The sequence below is a fragment of the Euleptes europaea genome, chromosome 3, assembly GCF_029931775.1.
Source record: "Euleptes europaea isolate rEulEur1 chromosome 3, rEulEur1.hap1, whole genome shotgun sequence".
NCBI classification, from domain to species: Eukaryota; Metazoa; Chordata; class Lepidosauria; order Squamata; family Sphaerodactylidae; genus Euleptes; species Euleptes europaea.
In genome coordinates this window covers 95642736-95664408 of record NC_079314.1, presented here as the reverse complement: position 1 = coordinate 95664408, position 21673 = coordinate 95642736, and the positions used below count along the sequence as shown (strand labels likewise).

The window sequence follows — 21673 nt, the reverse complement described above, 5'->3', positions numbered from 1 at the left end:
AGCCCCAGATTGATAAATGGAGCACCTGTAGCTTTAATAAACTGATTTCCCTCAATGGCTGTTGCTTGGCAACCACAGGGCTTCAGGCCTGGAATTTCTGTTAGTAAAAGGCTGGCTCATTACCGGCGAACGGAAGGCGAGAGGGGACAGGGGGCCTCTCTCGCCTCAAGAGGCTCGTGACAGCCGAACTACAACCCCCAGGATGCAACGCGGCGGAAGCCTCTTTCCGCCGTCCCTTCTGTCCTTGCCCTGCGGCTCTTGTGGGCGGCGAAGAGCGGGTCGTTTCCGGTGACGGAGGCGGCGATGAGTCCGTTTCCGGACTGATAGGCGCTTCTTCTCCTTAGTAGTAGTTTGTAGGACGCTGGGAGCGGCTGCTGGAGATGGATGAAGACGGGTTGCCCCTTGTAGGCTCTGGCATCGATCTGACCAAGGTATAGGCACTTTCCTGGTGTCTCCTCTGTCCCTGGCAGTGCAGTCCTAGGCATGTTTACTCAGAAGTAGTAGAAAAGGGCAAGAGTCCAGTAGCACCTTAAAGACTAACACAAATATTTTCTGGCAGGGTGTGAGCTTTCGTGAGCCACAGCTCACTTCTTCAGAGACAGCTAGAATGTGAATCCATCCGTCTTTAAGTAGAGGAGAGTGAATTCAGACAAGCATTCGTATGTCAATGTGAACAGTATGTCAATGTGAATAGCAGGCGTGATGGGCTTAGGTGGGGTATGCAGAAGCGTCTGGGATGTCCAGGGGAGAGATGGGTGTGGAGAAATCAGCATTGGTCATGAGCCATGAATGCAAACTCGGAAGTAAGTCCCTCTGTGTTCAGTGGGGCTTACTCCTCAGTAAGCATGCATAGGATTTATTCTCAGCTTGTCCTCTGCTTATACCAAGAAGGGTAATACTGATTTGGGAAGGGGCGTGGCTCAGTGGAAGAGCCCTTCTTTGCATGCAGGAGGTCCCAGGTTTAATCCCTGCTATCGCCAGTTGAAAGGTAATAGCTGATGTGAAAGGCCTGTGTCCGAGACCTTGGAGAACCACTAGCAGTCTGGGTAGGCAATACTGATCTTGATGGACCAAGGGTCTGATTCAGTATAAGGGAGCTTTCATGTGGTGTCGTGGTTAAAGTGTTGGGCTAGGATCTGGGAAACCCCAATACCCACTTTGCCATGGAAGCTTTGTTGGGTGACCTTGGGCCAGTCACACACACTCTGCCTAACCTACTTCACAGGGTTGTTGGGAGGATAAAATGGAAGAAAGGAGAATGATGTATGCCACTTTGGGTCTCCGTTGGGGCGAAAGGTGGGATCTAAATAAAATAAACAAGTAAAGAAATGTTTCAAAAGATATTTTTCCAGCTTGTGCTGGTGGTGGAATGAGGAAATTGTCCCTATGGTCCCTCTCCTAAGCTCTTGAGAAGAAGCTTGGGGATTTAGTTTACCTTGCCTCACAGAGGGAATGTGAAGCCAGATCTACCGGTAAGTATTGTTAGGGTGAACCAGGCTTGCCACGTTTTCCTGGCAATGTTCCTGCACTAGTAGCTATGTATTTAATGTTTAAAGCGTTTTTACATTGTGTTCTTAGCTGAATGTTCTCAAGGAGGTGTATAAAGCTAAAGGTAGAAGTAATACAACAAGGGAAAAATATTGGCAGGAAAGGAACTAATAAAGATCACAATATAAAACTATATAAAATATGAAATCAACACTGGCATGTGGAACAGAAAAAAAGATAATTCTGGGATACATATAATAAATGTGGGGAGGCTGAGTTGAGAAGAGTGGGAGATGAGAAGGATTTTATGGGGTCTTAACCCAGGTCTACTTCCTGTTAGTGTAATTTTTCTGTTAAATCTTTGATGTGACCTGGTGCAGGCCCTAAGGATAGCCTAAATTCTAACAGGTACTAACCCCAGGGCCTTGACCTGGATGGCCCAGGCTAGCATGATCTCATCATAATCACAGAATCTAAGCAGGGTCAGCCCTGGTTGGTACTTAGATAGGCGACCACCTAGGAATACCAGGGTTGTTACATAGGGGAAGGCAATGGCAAACCACCCGTTAGTCTCTTGCCTTGAAAACCCTATTGGGTTGCCATAAGTTGACTGCAACTTGACAGCACTTTACACACAAACGCTAACCCCGGGCCACCTAAACAAGCATGAATGGATAGGTTTTGTAAAACTTGCAGAACAGCTCATTCAAAGAACAACAGTGAGTCTTTTTTTCAGTAAAGGATACCTGTGAGTAGTTTAGTTTCCCTCCTTTTCTCCTCCTCCCCTTTTAAGTTTGGCCCCTTTACCAAAGTTTGATGGCAGCAGTGTAGTGTGCACTTATCTTTATTTAAGAATACTGAGGCTACAGAGCAGATGCTTTACCTCTTGGGTGTGTGTTCTTGAAAACATTTGCTACTGTCTCCAAAGGGGTACAAGTCCTGCGTTGCTAAACTAAGCGAGAATCTGCCATATATCAGCCCTCTTTCACAGATGACTCGCTCTCCTAGAAGGCAGTGTCTTATTAAATATAATGTAGTACAAGGAACAGGATTAAGAATCTGTGCCACTTTTAGTTAGAAGTCTGGAGGATGGGCACAATTGGCTTTCTTCCTGAAAGAAATTCATGGACTTCATTGCCACAATGTGTTATGATGACTGCTTGCACAGAAGTGTTTTAGAGGATTAAAAGAACTGATAGACGAAACTGCTGCCTGTGTCTACTAACTGATAAGACTGGAACCTTCCATGTTTAGGGACAGTACTTCTGATGACTCCATTCAAGCATCAAACAGGCAATGGCTGCCTCAGTCATTATACAGATAACTGTCCACAATGAAGAGCAGAATGAATTTGTATCCCACCTTTCTATCTGAAGTGAAATGTCCTGCAGGTCCACAACTACTGTTATGCAAAGAGCATACAGAAGAAACATAGTGTAATATGGAAGTGACTTGATGAAGTACTTTTCCAGAGGAAAAGTTTTTTAATGCAGTAATAGAAGGTTAGCCATAAGGAAGCAAAGCAACATTCCCCTGGCAGGGAGGTCTACATAGAGCCAGTGTGGTGTAGTGGATAGAGTGGCAGACTGGAACTCTGGGTGACCCAGGTTCGAATCCCACTTCTTCCATGGCAGCTTGCTGAGTGACCTTGGGCCAATCACAAACTCGCAGCCTGGCCTACCTTACAGGGCTTCTATTGTAGGGAAATGGATGAGGAGAGAACGGCGTTCAAAAAAGCTGCATTGGGTCCAAACTCGGGAGAAAATTAATGCATGTTAATTAAATGCATACATGCTCAGTGCCAGAAAAGGCCCATGTATCTACCCCATGGGATGGTGATGGAACATGAAAAAGATGCTCTGATGGTGATCGTGGTGTCCAGGTTGGTTTATGGGGGATGAGGTGGTCCTTGAGAAGTGCTTGTGCTGGAGGGGGTGGGGGCTTAAATAGTGTCTTTAAATGGAGGTGCTTTGAATTGGGCCCTGAAACTAAGTGGAAACCAGCAAAGATAGTATGAAGTTGGAGTTTCCACTTCAAGTGGTTTGCCCCATGGGTGTTGTGGTCGCATTGCATATCAGTCACAATTTCTGAGCAAAGGCAGCCCTGTACAGATTGTGTTGGGAGTCATCTAATCAAAACGTCACTGGAGGCATGTGTAGCTATGGCCAAAACTGCCCAGATACCTGGGAAGAAGAGTACAGGCAAGGGAGCAAGGTTGGTGCCATGTGTTCAGATGACTAAAGCAGCCAGGGAGTAGAGGTGGCAACAGGGGAAAGAATTGGGCTGTGATCTTTGGCTCATAAGGAGAATTCTTTTGGGGTTTCTGCCATGGTGATTTATTTCATGTTGATCACAGTCGCCCAGTCCCTGGGGAACATATTTTTATGCCAATCCTGTCTGAAGGGCCTTATGGCAGATGTCAAAGAAGAAAAATAGCACAATTATTGGAAATGGAAAGAATCCTATTTGGCTTTACTAGGCTTCTCCCATAGCATCAGATTAAAAATTTCCTGTAAGTTGCCACTGAAATATCCAAATTTATTGAACCCCCTTTTAAACAACCCCAGGATAGATTAGAGGGTGAGAAGGGAGGCAGGCTTACAGCTGATAACTTTTATTTCAGTGGTATTGGTCGGAATGATCTATTTGCATAGGCAAGTCCCAAGTGAGGAGGATGTGTAATATGGACTCTTCTGCTCATTCCTGGGTGGGGAACGATGCTCTTGGAGCAGTGCATGGATTAAAGCAGGAGTCAGATTCAGTGGCTGTTGTGGGTTTGCAGTGTGACTATGCACAGGTTTCTTTCACTGGCTTGGTTCAGTTATAACACCAAAAATGGTTTATTTTAATTACAACTAGCTTTTGAAACCATGTTTTGGCTTGCAGATGATCACTGAAATCCTAGTTTGCCTTGAAAAACACTGCTTTCCTCACCTTTTCTCTAGCCAGGGATCCATGTAGCCAGGCAGTGTGTCACAGTTACCTTAAATAAACCATGGTTTTCCATTATTTCTGAACTGAGCCACAAATCTTGATTGTTCAGAAAACCCAGGAGGGATCTGGGAGATGCTTTTTAAAAAATAATAATGTTTATTTAATAACATGCTTCATCCATCTTTCTGTTACAAAAGCCATGTGTCAAAACAAGTAGTGAAACATCTTTATTATAATGTCCAAATGTCTGAATTAAAGCATAAGTCTCAAAATGATAATGCCCAAGGCTGCATTGATTCCTTTGGGTTAATATTATTCCAATATTTTATAAATAGGAGCCGTCTTTGTGTGAATAATTTCCGTGCGGATAATCTCTTTTCTTCTCTTTGCCCAAATGATGTAATCTTATCCATCAACACAATATGTCAGCATCTCCTGAGCCAAGATTCGACAGAAGGGCTCTTCTTTTGATTCCAATGCTTGGCTACCAACATCCTTGCTGCTGAGATCAAATTCCTTTAAAAAGGCTTTTGAGGCTTGTAATTGCCCTTGTGGAAGTCTATAGACATGGATTAGTAAAACTGTTGTCTATTTATCGCCTAAGTCAGAGGTAGAAAGAGCACTTATGAGAAAGGGGTTTCTCGATTGTGGCACCCTGTTGTGGAATTCCCTCCCTGCATCCATCAGCTTTGGGTTAACTGTTCTGTCCTAAGAACACTTTCCTGGGAGTAAGCCCCATTGAATAAAGTTTAGTAGAATTTTGGGTAGAGCAGCTCAGGACGGCACTGTAAATAATTTTTCAGTGCCAGGTTAAATCTGAGCTTTAACTCAGTTTGATGTTGTCTAGTGCGGGCCTTCTTAAACTTTTTCGACTCACAACACCTTTCCGCCCGAGAAAGTTTTACGTGACCCCGGGTATATAGGTATATAAAATAGGTCTACAAATCAAACTTTTACTAATAATAAATCATAAAGAAATTTATTTTAAAACAATTCTTTGGTATACATATAATTTTACCATTTATTAAAGACACCTTTTATTAAAGAAACCTTTTACTGTTGCCAAATTTTTCGCGACCCTCACCTTCAGTTACGCGACCCCATATGGGGTCATGACCCACAGTTTAAGAACCTTTGGTCTAGTGAAATTCTGCATCCCCGCATATCTTACCTGTTTTTGATGCTGCCTTGATGATAATATTACTCTGATGTTTTGAAATGTTCTTTGGAGCTTCCAGTTTTAAGATATTATTTACTGCTCCTTTTGTTGCTGGCAGAGTTTTAAAAATGTTTAAACTTAACTCTTAAAAGTATAGAATGCTGTAAGGAGCTGTTGGCTGTTATTCCTGGTTAATACTTGCATTTTTCTGCTCTGTTGTCTAATTTTAAAACTTTGCTGTAGGCTGTATCAGGAGCAAGACTGCAAGATATAAGTATTTTAAATAAAATGTACTCTGTTAGTGGTCAGCCCTAATCTTTATTTTTGTTCTGTTGACAATATAATCCTAAGTGTATATATACTAGGTGTTGAATTTAGTGGTACCTACTCTCTAGTAAGTATGCTTAGGATCACATCCTTTAGCATCTAATCAAATACATTCTTGCAGACCCAGTGGTGTTGAGTATTTGCATCCATAGCTCAGTTGAAAAAGAATGTATTTGCCTAATGTGCAGATGCTATGAAACTGGAAAGAGCTACAAATAAACGATTATACAATTCTCTGTGTGATCTTCATGATTTGAAGTACTGGTTTAAAAATCTTAAATTGGAAGAAATTCACCGTATCAGAAACAAAGCAGTATGTATACGAAATGTGGGAGAGGAAAATGGCAAAGCTGTGTTGTACGGAGGACTTAAAGGTTATACTGGATCAGTTACTGATGTGTTTTTGTGTGTGTTAAATTGTACAGGTTCCAGCCATACAGCAGAAGAGAACAGTGGCCTTTCTAAACCAGTTTGTGGTTCACACAGTTCAGTTCCTTAACAGATTTTCTACAGTTTGTGAAGAGGTATGTATACGTTGTTTATATTTTGGGAAACAGTGACTGACTGACTTGGCCATGCTCCTGTGTGTCTTCTCTTTTATTTTGTTTCTGCGAGAGAACAAGATTAGAGAATGTGGCCGAACAACAAGCGGAAGTTGATTTTTATAATCAACTTTGTTTCAGGTCAGAACGTTCAGGGAATGCAGTGAAGTGGCTAGAAAGCTATTATTAACTATTATTGTAAGCCTCCTTGAACCAAGAGGAAAGGCAGGATATAAATATTTTAATAAATAAAGTGGGGAGGAGGAGCATGGCAGACAATTGGCTTAGCCTGAAGATCTCCAAGGGGCTTAGGTTGCCCTCGTTTTCCTTGCCCTTTCCCTGGTTCTTCATCACAGCCAACAAATGGCAAGCAGGCAGCATATATAGGGGCACTTTGCCAGCAGCCAGACAGTGCAAGGGAGCTGTGGGTAGTAACGGGGAGTTCTGCTTGGAGGCAGGAAAGGAGGCAACCAACGTACTGATGGTGGTTTTCAGGCAAACCATATCTCATACTGGAATGCTTCCAGAGGAGGGCAACAGAGATGGTGAGGGGTCTGGGGACCAAGCCCTATGAGGAAAGGTGGAAGGAGTTGGGTATGTTTAGCCTGGAGAGGAGACGAATGAGAGGTGATATGATAGAGATCTTCAAGTATTTGAAGAGCTGTCCTATAGAGGATGGTGCAGAGTTGTTTTCTGTTGCCGCAGAAGGTTGGACCAGAACCAGTGGGTTGAAATGAAATCAAAAGAGTTTTCGGCTAAACGTTAGGAAGAACTTCTTGACGGTTAGAGCGGTTCCTGAGTGGAACAGGCTTTCTTGGGAGGTGATGGGCACTCCTTCTTTGGAGGTTTTCAGGCAGAGGTTAGATGGCCATTTGACAGCAATGCTGATTCTGTGAACTTAGGCAGATCCTGAGAGGAAGGGCAGGAAAGGTTGCATCAGTGCTTGGCTCTCGTGGTCCTTTCTTCCACGCTGTGAAGAAGACACTAGAAACCAGGAAGCTGTTCTTGCCTCAGAGGCAGTTGATTGACAGCTAAAGGGAGTCCTGGGTGTGGTTAGTGAAAGTGTTACTTTCAGCTCTCAGGTCAGCGAGAGGGGCAGTTCAGCTCTAGGGTTCAGGATGGACAGAGCTCTGAGAAGCTAGTGGCAGCTGTGTGGGGATTCGTCCTCAGGAGTGAAATGAAAAGGAACACGGTTTTAAGCTGTTTGATTAATACAGAATCAGCAACTCGGTTCATAAGGATGTTGACTCTGAGCGAATAGAGTGCACCTGGGTTTTGACACGGGGAGTTCGCTCTGAGGAAAAAGAGTTCTCAAAAACCAGGGAGAGGGAAGTCATCTCCGGCGTATTGAGTGATCCCTAAGTAAGGTTAAGGAGAATTAGTCTCCAGAGTCCTGAGTAATCCCAGTCCAGTTTAGGTGTTAAACTGGTGAAGAGTGTTGTGTAGTTCCTTACTCCTGACACTGAAACTGGAGTGTGTTTTAAAGTCAACTCAAGTGAAATCTAAACAAGAAACTTACAAACAAAAGCAAGCCTCTCAGTGAAAACAAAGATCTAGCATCCTGAAGTGAATTTAGCCATACCATCTAGAATAAGCAAACTTCTCTTGTGTAAATATATATATATATATATATTTGTGAAGTGCCTACTCTCTGTTTGTTTGTGGATTTTCCTCATACCTTTCTGAAATCCAGGTTTACCTGCCTAAACCCTCATCCTGCCTTTCTGTCATGAATAAATTCCTGTTGTTTTGAACTTTTACTACAAGCCTCTGTGTGCCATCAAATTTCTGACGGACCTAATTTCCCTGGAAAAAATCCAAGCCTCCCTTTGATTTGTCACACATGCCCAAGGTAATGCCGATCGCCACTTTGGGGTCAGGAAGCCGCTTTCCTTCAGGCCAGATTGGCCAGGGATCCTGGAGGTTTTTTGGCTTCCTCTGGGCATAGAGCAGGGATCACTGGGGTCATGAGGAGAGGAAGTAAATTTCCTGCGTAGTGCAAGGGGTTGGACCAGACAACCTTTGAGGTCCCTTACAGCTCTATGTTTCTATGTTTCGTAGTCTAACCAGGGTTTGTACCACAAACTCGTTTATAGCCATAATGTCAAATAAGTACTTACAAAGACCAGGGAAATGTCTTTCTCAACATGTAGTGTTTGAGATGCATTAACTGGAGGTGCCAGGGATTCCCTTCAACACAGGTTCTTACTCAAGGCATAGTCCCTACCTAAGATCCTCAGAAAGCAAAGCATTTTCAGGATATAAATAGTCTTAAATAAATCGATGTTGAGCCATGAAAACTCAGATGCCTAATCAGTTTTTAATTTAAAAAATAATTAGCTTATTTCTAATTCATATCTTCGGCCACTTTAAAACAACGACATTCATTTTGAAGAACGAAGTTCACATCTATAACAACAGACATGGGGATCAAATAGCCTTTAAAAAAAATCTGTCACTTATGTTGGCTGGATGGCATGTTTCTCAGGGTGTTAAAAGTTTTTGGCTCCACAAGCCAAGCAAAAACTTACTACTGTGCCAGTAGGCAGTGAGAACACCACACAGCTGCCAACCACCGCATTGGCCAAGAGTTCTTGGGTACAGCACAGGCTGGTTGCATCTGGCAACAATTAGTTAAAAGCCACCATATCGGTTCCTATGGCCTGGCGTTTTGCAAGTTAGCTTGCGTCTGAAGAGGAATCCTACATGACATTTGATTTGAGGCGTGACTGGAGCATTTTGTTCTTTAGCTTTGGGGTTTTCAAAAGTTTTTTGAGTACAAGTGATTTCCATTGACTTTCCCTTTAATTGTGTGAGATTCATTCTGTATTTTTCTTCCAAACTGGATTAGTGCTTACGGCTAGGGCTGCAAGCTTTAGTTGCTTTAATCGGTATAGCCATCAGTGAGATGGTAGGGAGCGTGCTTTCCTTTCTTTTCTTTTTTTGGAGAAGTTATTTTGGTTTTGGTGTAAGACTCTAAGAGGGAATTAAAAGTTAACAGGGCTGGCCTTTTCTTTCAGCAAGGAGTGGCAGCTTTTGTTCATTCATCTCTTTTATTTCTTTTAGATTTCAGATACCAGCCTGTATTGTTTTTAGTAATATGCAGGTTTATTTAAATTTAATAGAAAAAGGTACATACATTCTTTCATCACTTGGCAGTCCAGTTGATGCTTGCTTCATACTCTTTCATCTAGGTTTTGGGCAGAGGGTTCCTAAGGCCCTCTTCCTCTGCCAACCACCAGGCACCCATGCCCTCCTTCCTTCCCACCCATCCGCATGTTTCCCAACCACTTGTGTGCCCATCCCTTGTCTGTCCACAAGCACTCCCATTGCCTGTGCTCATGGCTGCCTGCAGACCTTTCCTTACTGGCACTAGGCAGTGCACGCACCAGGGAGCATGGGTAGTAAAGTCCTAGCATGTGAGTGCGCAAGTGGCATCAGTAGCAGTTGGCCCAGCTAGAAACCTTGGGCCCCGGCAGCTGCCCCACCTCAGGGCATGCTGACGCCAGCCGTGCTTTCATCACAAATGTTCTTGAAACTGCGCTCGTGGAATCAAATAGTAACAGGCCTTATGTGGTGGGTTCCGGTTGTCCAGTCTTGCATTCCTATTCCAGTGTTTCCAGTTCATGTTCTCTCCATGTAGTTTTAATCTATCCTTGCCGTTACCAAATAATTTGAAAGAAGACCCTTTCCTTGGTTGCCTTGGCAAATAGAGTGGTTTCCTGGCAACCAAACTTAAAACAATTGGCTTTCTTTCACTTAAGACCCAAGTGGTGAATACGTATTTTTGAGGAGTTAAATGTTTGTAATGGGCTAGTTATTTTTATTTTTTTAACATGACTTGGATAGCCCCAGGCTAGCCTGATCTCAGGAGCTAAGCAGGGTTGGCCCTGGTTAGAATTTGGATGGGCAACCTCCAAGGAACACCAGAGTCGTGACGTTGAGGTAGGCCATGGCAAACCTCCTCCAAACGTCTCTTGCCTTGAAAACCCTACAGGGTCACCAAAAGTCAGTTGTGACTTGACGGCACAGACACAAAAAAGTTATTTTTAGGAACTGGCTTCCTGGGCTTCTCCTTGGTATATCTACAAATGTTTGGTAGCAACAAACACAGCAGGCCAAGATTATGGCCCATAATTAATTGTAAGACATTTTCAATCCCTGTGTGAAACAAGGTTTACAGTAGCATTGTACCCTGTGCTGTATAATTGTTCTACAAATGACTGACTGGTGTAATAAGTGTTTTTTTGGCTGGAAGAGGAATGGGAGATTCAACCAATTAGTACAATACTGAGTAATATTTTGTGTCCTTGTTTTCCAGAAATTGTTGGCTCTCTCCCTCCGAATTCAGCAAATTGAAACTCTGCTCAACATTCTAGATGCAAAGGTAGGTATGTGAGATGTCTCTTCTTGTTAGTGCTGTTTTAAAGCATATTTAAAGCTCTTACCTGTGTTGTGTACAGTTTCCACAGCTGTATTTTTCTGAATGCAGAAATGAGGGTGGAATGGCACGTGTCTGCACTGGGTCAGTAAACCAGGGCTTGCAAGTGTGGAGGCTTGCAGCAGGCTGGGAGTGGGGTGGGGCTCCATGCCCAGGCTTCCTCAAATCAAGATTTGTGCAAAAAGTTTAAACACAGCAACTGTCCGGCTTACAGTATCCCAGGTTCTGCTGATGAAGTGACTTCATTTCTTTCTGCCTGGCTGGCTGCCTGAGCTTCCATTGATCCTTTCTCTGCACCAGCTGTGGGTCGCCACCTCATTCCTGTGCTCCCTTCCCACACCTCTCTACCACCAGCCTAAGTTCTTTCCACAACAACTGGCTCCACCCCTCAACTACAGGTGCATGGGTTATCGCCCCAGTTCCTCTTAATCCCTTGACAGCTGCTATGTGGATCAGCCAGCCTCTCCTGGCCATGGATGTTCCAGGCCAGGTCCTACCGGGTGGCAACCCATTTCTCCACCCAGAGAACTTCCTCCAGCCCCTTTGCATCTGTTCCTCCTGAGCTCACCCCCCTTCCTTTCCTTCCTGGTCTGCCACAGTATGTCTATAGTTTTTTTATGCAATTCAAACAGAAGGGAAATCCTTATTAGTGACAGGACATACAGGAGACATTATCTTTGTCATTCAGACCTTGCCTGTGCAAGGATTTAGTGAAGGAGAGTGCGCTGAATGCTAAATAGTAGCTTGTATTCTCACTGCTAAAATGTTGACTTCTGTTTATGATGTTGTCCGTCTTCAGTTGTCTTCTATACCTGGGCTAGAAGATGTCAAGTGTGAAGTAGCCAACACCAGCGTCAACAGTGTTATGAATGGCCCTATCCCACAAGCCTCAACAGATCCACAGTCAACAAATGTTTCTCCTCAGTCAGAGGTAAATGGTTTTAGAGCACAAAGAGGTCAGTGTCATCTCAAATGACATTTTCTCTGGTTAGCTCTTTGTTTAGTTTAGTTTTTTTGTTTTTTAAATCCACATTTGTTGATAAAAGATTTATCGGCAATGCTTGCTATGTGCAGCAGGGCAGCGTACATGAGACAGGACAACTGAAGTCGGAAGGAACGGCCGAGAACGTCACAACTGTAGCAAAGGATCCACGCTATGCCAGATACCTCAAAATGGTTCAAGTGGTAAGCCTGTTTATTTTGCTCTTCATGCTGGTCAGAAATGCCAAACTCAAACTTTTATAGCAAAGCTCCTAAAAGACACTCCCGCATGCAGTGCATTGCAAAACAATTACTCATAGAGGTTACCATATAATGTTGAGGTCCCCAGTGATGGTGACTTTTCTGTGTGTCAAAGCTCTCATTAAGAGGGATAAGCTAGTTTTCATACTAATAAGCCCATCTCATTAAAAAAGGCTTGCAGGGGGAACATCAGAATATCACTGGAGCCCTGCTACTCAGGCCACGAGTTCATCTAGTCTGTTTTCAACAGTGACTAGCGACAAGGGTTTGGAGGGGGAGATCCTTGATTAGGTTTAAATCGCCTTGCAAAATTGCCTCAAGCAATGCATTAACACTCAGTCCAGCTCCAGTATTCTCTAGAGATGCTGTAGCCCAAGTCTTTCCCCTGTTATTGCTTTAATACACACACACACACACACACACACACACACACACACACACACACACACACACAGGGGCTCCGCCAGGCTTAAAAGTAGGTCATATATTCTACTTGAACCACTCAACAATCCACATCCAGTTATATTGTCAAATAAGGAGCTATCCCATAAAGGCTTGTCTTTTCATAAAAGCAAAAAACCCACATTTGTAAGTTGTAGACACTAGGGCGGGGAGGTGGTGTCACTTTATGCACTTGAGATTGGAAAGGCAGCCTAGAAATTTTCTAAATAGGTCCCATTGCAACCATATTGTTTTGGCTATTTAAGTAAAGTGCGGGGGGGGGGGGATGTGCCCCCTTGACCCTTCCAGGCAATACAGGCAAAGGCGTTCTGAGTCTTGTTGGAGTAAAGCAGTCAGGCAAGAAGTTTGGTCTAGGAGGCCAGAACCACTCTGGCTGCTTATTCATCAAAGGTGTTGGGGAGGGAGAAGTACATGCCCTTTCCTGGAGAATACAATGGAAACAATTCTTCACATGTGTTCCCAAGTTGCTTTTTGCCATGGTACCATGTGAGTTGCTCTCATTTTAACTAATTACGAGCATGCTTTCCCATTTGACATGACCTGTGGTCTCCCTGACATTAAAGTGGAACCAACAGCTTGATTTCATTGCCTGTGTCCAGCGGTTGCAGTTGAGTCAGTCTTAAATACAGGCCGTGCAGACTCTGCAATATTGTTATTAGGATATTCCACCAGACCCTTCTGCTGGCGCAGAAATTTTCCTGTGAATTTGTATTTGCGTATTGGCATTGTATGGCTAGCTAATTGCTGATGGACTTGGAAAGACTGGGGTGCTGTTGAAAGGAGAACACTCACTGCACTGTGTGCTCTGATACTTATGGGTCTGTCTGTGGGATTCAGTCTTTTTCTTTTTTTAAGTAGTTGGCTCAAAGGGAGGCAGCTTGCTGGTCCCTTATTCTTCTGTGGTTAAGGTTCTTAAATGTGCCTAACTCTCTTGGCAGAGATGTCAAATCAGTAGACATTTTTGAAGCTATAAAAAGATCAGGAGACATTTTGAAGCTGTAAAAAATTGGAGTGTTTGGAGGGGGGTGATGCCCTTTTTCACTCACTCAGAGACACTTGTCAACCTCCACAACCTCTGTCACACAGGTTGAGGGTCACAGGTAGGTCAGGGGCTGTGGCTCGGTGGTAGAGCATCTGCTTGGCATGCAGAAGGTCCCCGGTTCAACCCCCATCATCTCCAGTTAAAGGGACTAGGCAGGTAGGTGATGTGAAAGACCCCTGCCTGAGACCCTGGCGAGCCGCTGCCGGCCTGAGCAGACAGTACCAACTTTGATGGACCACAGGTCTGATTCAGTATAAAGGCAGCTTCATGTGTCAGTTCATTACCTTTCAAACACAAGTTCGCCTCTTTCTCTTTCACAGAGACACCACCAGACAGGGTAGCCCATTCGCCTTTAATAATCACCCCTCATTGAGACACTGCGCAGAGTTGTTGGGGGCTGGGACTCAACCGGTACTTCAGTCACATGCTGCCACCATTTACTAACATCTTAATACATATCTGTAAAGACCAGATCTTAGTTTGTGTGTGTGTGCTTCTTTCCCTGAAGACTGTACACATCCAGCCCACAGGGGTAAGCAAACGAGTAAATTTTTATTTATGGTTTGAATACAACATTGGTGTGAATCAGGTAGAGAGTGTGAAGTTTCTTCACAATTTAACTTAGCCCTATTTAGGCATTCAGGATTCTTGGTTGCAAATGGACTTTCTTCCAGGTAGGCTGCTCATATGCCAGAGGCTGGTTTTGAACTTACAGCTCTTTCACCCAGCCGGTCTGACTCTTATTGAACTGAAATGACAGTTTTTTCAGTTGTCAGCCTCTCACCAACATTCCGTCAGTTCCTAGTGGTTGCTCTTATGGAGAGGCGGAACCTTAACCTGTCAGTCTCAGAGGTGTAGTGGTTTTTTTTGGGGGGGGGAACAAATTTGGGGAGAAATTGAAATATATGTAATACTTATTCCCTTACCAAACCTAAACTTATTTTACTGCTTTAACAACTTAAAAATGCATAGCTTATTTATCAGCATATAAAAATTGACTATTTGCCATATGAATAGAATGTAAAAGTACAAATGCCTTAGTGCATGTATCTTGGTCTACTGGCGAGCTTTAAAACTGTTAAACACAAACACAAAAGAATCTCATAAACATGGTGGCACACTCTGTGCGTTTTAGTGTACACTAGTATCATTATCATTCTTTTGGGTAGATATGTGTCTTGCATAAAAATTTTCACTTTGCGCAGGCAGTGGGAGGACGACACACATCATGTTTTTCTAAATATACTGTGTCCCTAGAGACAATATCTCTATCCATGATCCAAAATATATTTAGGTGCAGTTAACCCCCTTGATTTCAAACCACTTCATGCATGCCTAATTCTGCACTGAATGGCAGCTTGTGTGGCCTAGAAGAACATTGATGTAGAGCAGATGTCCCACCCGTCGAACCTATGCTAAAGTCTCCTGTATGCAAGTTGAGAGCCACACTCCTCCCTCTGAGGAACTGAATATATCATGATTTCTGATGGCCAAGGAATTAGCCCCCCATAAAGTTAGAAGCAATATTAAAGATGGCAAAAATCCATGAGAAGCAAATTGGTTTGATTGGTTCAAATGTATGGTTCAAGCCTCAATAACTGAAAGGAGCATAAACTTTTTTTAAAAAAGAAGACCCATCTGTATTGGTAACCAAGCCAGCTCTGATTCGTAAGACAGATAAGCTTTTGTTTTTTCAAAGGAGATAGATAATACACAATTTCCAGCTAAAGGTGGGTCTGGAAGTAAATTATCTTTGGGATTGGACACCTGTTTCATAAAACCTTAAGCTAACTGTTTATAGGCCTCAAGTATATGAGCTTAAATTCCTCTTGCATTAGTTATGAGACTCAACTTCAGGGTTTTATTTGATTTATAAATCATGTTAGTGTTGTGTGTGATAAAAATTTTGGCGAGTGAAAAAGCTCACTGCATCAAGGTTTAGGTATGTATGTTTCATCTTATCCATTTCTTACTTCATATTTCCCAGGACACTTTCTGGGGTTGAAGCCTAGGTGAGAGACTTCACGAAATAAATAAAAGCCTGTAACTGTTGAAATCTCTGAAATGGGAAGGAAGTACTTATCAGTTAGCTCATTTTGGCATTTTGGGACTGTCTTGCTGTTGAACTCAGAGCTTAGTTGAGCACTGTGCTAAAATGTATGGCACAATATATTTAATTGGTGATGTCCAGTTCTTCCTTGGAGCTCAACGGCAGCCATCTTGGGGCTGTCTTGAGCAGAAGATGGGTTATGATGGATGAGGCTCCCTAAAAGACAGTTTCTTTACATTTGCAGATCTTCTGCAGTGTTGTGACTACAGAGGGGGTATGACAGACATAAGGTAAAACAACCACTCAGCGATTTTGACACCTGAGCCAATGGAAGTGCCATTTCGGCATCCAATCTCCTTCCAGAGAGGGGTTGAGGGCTGCCTGAGGGAGAGTGCAGACAGGAGAGGAGAATCATCACAGCAAGGGAGCAGACAATTTTGTGTGTAGCTCTGCCTGGTAGTGTGGCAGAGGGGTTTAACTCTGCTTCCGGGAGAGGGTAGAGTTGTGAGGCCTGTCTCTGATAATGAGCAGACCTGGTAACTACAAGCTTTAAAGAGAATCTATCACATAATCTGAATATGGATAAATCTTCTCAGTTGTTTTATTAAACCTCTTGCTTCAGTGATCCCTGTACTCTTCAAGCTCAGTACAAAACTTCCCTCACAGCAGTGACCCAAAGACTTCACTCTTGCTACCCTACGAACATCTTGTAACTGAGGGGAAAGCTTACATCTCAACATTGACCAGGTTCTCCATATTCATCAGAAAGGCAGTGTGGATCCCCTCGGTTTCAAGGAAGGGCTTGTCACAGGAGGTTTGGGGTATATGATACAACTGAGAAGACGAGCACAAGAGCAGAACTCAAAAGGCCAGGCCAGCTCCTCCGTGAACTGTGTGTGACCTCAAATATGTTCCTGAATCTTTTGCAATATGTAGGAAGCCCTCAGAGGACAGCCAAATAAATTTTTTTATGAAGGCAGGAACTTTGAGAACTGCTGGACTGTACGGGCTGTGCAGTAGCCTCAATTCTCTCCTGCCATGCTCACAAGTAACAAAAGATAGTCGTTACTTTCTGCTTGATATTTGGAAGACCACTGCAGTGTTTTTTTGCAAAAGGCTTCAACCCAGTTCTTTATTGGGAGCCAGGCAGGTAGAAATGGTAGTGAAGTCTTGTACCTTTGGCCAGGCATAACCTAAAATCCATTCCATGTTGCGTAGGTAACATGTTTTTTTTAATGTGGCTGCATTCAGATATCCAGCCAAATGGCTATTTGTTTCTACACAAACCACATGATTCTAAACCACAAGTTAATAAGACAAACTCCAGTTTATGCACTCCCCTCAATTTGTGTGTGTCAACAAATTCAAGCTTGAATTCAAGGCTTCCCAAACTGGGAAGTTCTTGGTCACACATGAGGGAAAGACAAAGCAAATAAACCCTTTTCATGCCCATCATGAACAAACAGAAGCTCACTGTGATGTCTAAATGTGGCCTGTGGGTGGCCTATGTGATGAGGTGATACCATATGCGTTTCATCAGTTCTGAAACTTGGGGAAATTGGCAAAAAGGCATAAGTGGACCTACGGCTGTGAAAGGGATGCCACTGTCTGAGTGAACAGAGTGATATAGGAGTATTTCAGGCAGTTGTGAATACAAAAAGCCTTCTATATCTGCCTGATAAAATACACTTTACTTGATTTTGTGTGTATGTGTGTTAAGTGCTGTCAAGTCACTTCCGACTTATACTGATTTTATAGATATCCCTATTTGACCAAAGCATTTTAGGGTGGCTTGTTCATTTGTTTTTCCTTCTGAAAAAGCTGTCTTGAAAAGGATGTCTTGATTTCACCTCACATCAGTACCTAGCTCTGTGGGCCTTTATGCAAAGACCTAATCTCAGGTGTTATCTAGCTGGCTGCCAACTTTCAGTGGAGAATTCTGACATAAATTTCCAGTTTCTTGGAGTGCCTTTTTCTACTGTCCTCGTAGCAGTGGTAGGAATTATTCCCTGCCTAACGTTCTCTGTTTCTTCAGTCAGAAAGCTTTCATAGTTATTGGTGGTAATTTTCCTATTGTGAGATACAAGGAAGTCTTTGGATAACAGAGGTTCAAGAAAAGAACATTAGCCTCCATGTTTTGTATTATATTTTCCATATGGTGACTCCCAGTTCTAAAAGAACTGTGCAACTCCCAGTAATAACAGCTCTGTGGATTCCCAGTATTAAAGTGCTCTATTTAATTGTTTGTATTGGAGGGGGAAAACTCTCTGAATACGGATGCATACAGGGAAATATTAATCACAGAATTAGTGTGGCTATCACTCTGCCAGCCTAAATGGCTCTCTTTGCTTTCCCCAGTGACACCAGTATAAACAGGCTTCCGTGAAATGGCAGTCATGATTCCCTTCTCCCTTTTAAAGGCTTCTACTTACTTTGGCCAAGCTCTGTCTATTCCTTTCCAAAACCAGCCGCACACCTCTGTTCACTTAGATTTTGAGGTCTCTCACATCTTTTTTTCAAACTTTCAGTAGATCTTGGAAATCAGAAATCGTACATTTTTTTCCCTTCTGACCTTTGCATCAATAATGGCACAGCAGTGTGTTCTTTCTGAGCCATGATGCCAGTAGAAACACAGGAGAAAACCTGCAGGCATGTCCCTGGCAGAGGGTAGGGACTCCCTGACTGTTCTCGGGCACCCTGCAGGAAAATATTTCCCCAACATTCAAACCTCCTTCCCTAATATTTTAAAAGTCTACCTGCAGTAGGAGTACTTGCAGTGCAGAAGCATTTCCCCCTTAGTCTTAACTGTCTAAAACCATGACCAAGTAAATTTCAGCTGACAAATTACAGTAACCTCAATACCTTCACTGCAGTCAACTTCTCTGATGCTGAGCTTTGGCTCACAAAAACTTATACCGCTGGAAAATGCTGTTGGTCTTTAAGATGCTACCGGACTCAAATTTTTGTTCTACTAATACAGACTAAGATGCCTACCCACCTGATACAAGTTTTTAATTGGGTTCACACAATTATTTCAGAGTTTTACAGGCCCTTTAAAGGGCTAATGGGGTGTATAGCCTTCGGAAGGCCAGTTCAAAGGGATCGTGCGGCAACTGGAAAGCCTGATTTCTACCAGAGACCAGAATGGATTTCCATATCTGTTTACTGCAGCCATGAGTAAACAAACATCACAAGTATTCAGTCAGTTGAAGACCCGTTCAGTTTCTTGCACACACATGCCTTGTCTTTTTCTTGTTGTTGCATCCACTTCTTATTTTCCCTTGGCTGCGCGGCTCTGTTTGTCTTGCCAGACCCCAACTGCTTTTATGTAAATATCCATTATAACACCCAGTGCCAGATGTAGGTATTGTCTGGAAAGCAGCATTGAGATTCCTCCATCCATTTTGTGGGGCCATGAGGTGAGAATTTCAAATGGGCTAGGTATTTGGAAACTGATCAGTTGAAGGGCGGGGGGAGACTATCCTAGCGGTATTTTAGACTCTCTCAAAAGTAGAACTTAGTTTTTCAAAATTTCTCTTGTTAGAGGTAGTGGTAGGAAATAACAGCCTTCTACCATCCTGATGTAGTCCAGTCTGCAGCATCAGTTGTCGGATAAAGACCTTTTCCCTTTGAGAATGTTGTGTTCAGTAAAATGTGGGTTCTTGTTCAGTATTCTGGGCTTTAACCATTGTTTTTGCCTCCTCAGGGCGTCCCTGTAATGGCAATAAGAAACAAAATGGTTTCTGAAGGACTAAACCCTGATCTTCTTGAGTAAGCAACAACTGCTGTTTTGTTTGAATGTTGTTTGCATGACTTGGTGTGGTTGACACTTGCAGTGCTCCTTTGGGAGCGTCAGAGAAATGTAACCTGAAAAGCCTCCAATGTTGAGATGTACCTGTTAAAAGGCTTCGATGTACAGTGTCACAGAACCTTTCAAGGTAGAGCTTTTCTGGGAGAGGGGTGCGTATGTGTGAGAGAAATGCTCATAGAAAATGCACAGTTACATTCTGTCCTAAATGATTTAATAATAAGAATATTATATGCATTCTCCACTGAGGCTCAGGCGTCTTGAGCTGTGGGTTATTTTCCTTGCTTCATCCGGGAGGCAGGACCTAATTTTTTAATTTCCTGTCCCCGCTTGGCGGGAAAATAGCCAACTGAGACCCAGTTCCGTCCTGCCTCTGAAAGGGGGACCAGGCTGCTGGCACAGCTCTGTGCTAGTGAATTAGAGCAGGCTTTGTGTTGGTGCTGTCTGATCCTCTAGTTTGTCTACCTTCCACCCTACACCCACCCTTACCTACCTTTTGTGTTTTCTCCTCTTGTGTGTGCGATCACCTCGTCCTCAAAGCCCTCTTTGGAATTTTTTCTAACATGGCGGATGGCATTTTGGAAAGAGAGGACGACCTGCTGTTGGAGCAGGATTATCAAGTAGGGCTCAGCCGCCGCCGCTTTTTTGCTCCGCTCCTCGTTCTCTGGCTCTAAGCTCCCTAATGGACCGCCAGCGCGACCATTGGGAGAGGCGAAATCTGTTTGGTCGGATTGGACCAGCCCTACTTGATCCTGCTCCGACAGCAGCGTCCGCCATGTTAGAAAAAATTCCAAAGAGGGCTTTGAGGACGAGGTAATCGCACACACAAGAGGAGAAAACACAAAAGGTAGGTAAGGGTGGGTGTAGGGTGGAAGGTAGACAAACTAGAGGATCAGACAGCTCCAACACAAAGCCTGCTCTAATTCACTAGCACAGAGCTGTGCCAGCAGCCTGGTCCCCCTTTCAGAGGCAGGACGGAACTGGGTCTCAGTTGGCTATTTTCCCGCCAAGCGGGGACAGGAAATTAAAAAAATTAGGTCCTGCCTCCCGGATGAAGCAAGGAAAATAACCCACAGCTCAAGACACCTTCTCCTCAAAAGAGAAGGAGCCTTCACGGTAAGTAATCAAGGCTCCGTTCTCAGCAATTCTGACAGCAACTCCATAAAATAGGTCAGTGCTATCAGATCCGTAGGAGGTGGGGGAGTTAAGGTTGCTTACGGCCACATTGTGTACTCAACGCCTGAGATGAGATTTGAACTGGGTCTTCCCAGATCACTTTCTTAACCACTACAGTATATTGTATCTTCAGTTCCCCTGGATTTTGAATACTAATTGAAAGCTCTGAAATTGTATTTCCTTTCCCAGGTACCCATATGTTCTCCATTGAATGTGGGTGCTTTGTTTAGCTTTATGCCTTCTGGCATTCTAGACATAATGGGCACTTTCACACATGCCAAATAATGCACTCTCAATCCACTTTCACTGCACTTTGCAGCTGGATTTTACGGCAAAATCCACTTGCAAACAATCGTTAAAGTGCATTGAAAGTGGATTGAAAGTGCCCTTATTCAGGATGTGTGAAAGCACCCATAGACTTGTAATTTTTCACCTTTCTGTTGCAGGACACCAGATGCTGCAGTGCCTGCGTGGGGAGGGGAGGCAAATGCAGAAGGAAGTTCTGATAGCGAATCCTCGTTTAGTGACTAAAAGTGCTGATTATTGATTCTTTTTTTTCCTTTTGAAAGCACTTTGCAAACTTTGCAAATGCTAATATACAAAACCTAATCTGAAAGATTCCTGGTAATTTGAGCCATATGAAGGATTGCTGAAGAAATGGTTACTTTGCACTGGGGTCATATTGTTTGTCTTCCGCAGTTTTGAATGAAGTCTCAGTCAAAGCAGAAGTGAGACTATGATGTTGTGCTCTTCCTTATGATGCAATGGCCTTGACTTAAGTTACTGTTCTAAAGAACTTCAGAGTAATACTTGGCTTTGCGTTTCTTACAAAATGGCATTCTCTGAAGTTTCTTTGGACTTAACCTTGGGGTGGGAGGAATTATTTCCCGATAGTTGTCTGCTGTATTCTCATTCAAGATTCCTCTAAATTATATATGGTTTCCTATATTGCATTTCATCTATCAGTGTTGGATGAGAATTCACAACCTAATTCCATTACAG

General features: G+C 43.3%; 1 protein-coding gene across 3 annotated transcripts; it reads left to right on the top strand.

The window, feature by feature from the left end:
* The first annotated feature begins 353 nt into the window (after positions 1 to 353).
* Positions 354 to 21289, top strand: WASHC3 (WASH complex subunit 3). Of its 3 annotated transcripts, none has more exons than XM_056845916.1 (7): positions 354 to 431; positions 6334 to 6432; positions 10772 to 10837; positions 11691 to 11822; positions 11969 to 12076; positions 19394 to 19458; positions 21118 to 21289. In XM_056845916.1, the coding sequence occupies exons 1-7, from the start codon at positions 381 to 383 to the stop codon at positions 21200 to 21202; spliced, it is 606 nt and encodes a 201-aa protein (XP_056701894.1). In that variant the 5' UTR covers positions 354 to 380; the 3' UTR covers positions 21203 to 21289. The 3 variants fall into 3 exon arrangements, with proteins under 3 accessions (XP_056701894.1, XP_056701893.1, XP_056701895.1); XM_056845915.1 differs by having other exon boundaries at positions 11966 to 12076; XM_056845917.1 differs by lacking the exon at positions 10772 to 10837 and having other exon boundaries at positions 11966 to 12076.
* Positions 21290 to 21673: the final 384 nt, after the last annotated feature.

What these genes read in the sequence shown, in the direction of transcription:
- WASHC3 (XM_056845915.1), top strand. Translation starts at nt 381, where the DNA reads ATGGATGAAGACGGGTTGCCCCTTGTAGGCTCTGGCATCGATCTGACC. An exon ending in CTGGCATCGATCTGACCAAG is followed by an intron (nt 432 to 6,333) that starts GTATAGGCACTT and finishes TAAATTGTACAG; the next exon opens with GTTCCAGCCATACAGCAGAA. An exon ending in ACCTCAAAATGGTTCAAGTG is followed by an intron (nt 12,077 to 19,393) that starts GTAAGCCTGTTT and finishes TTGCCTCCTCAG; the next exon opens with GGCGTCCCTGTAATGGCAAT.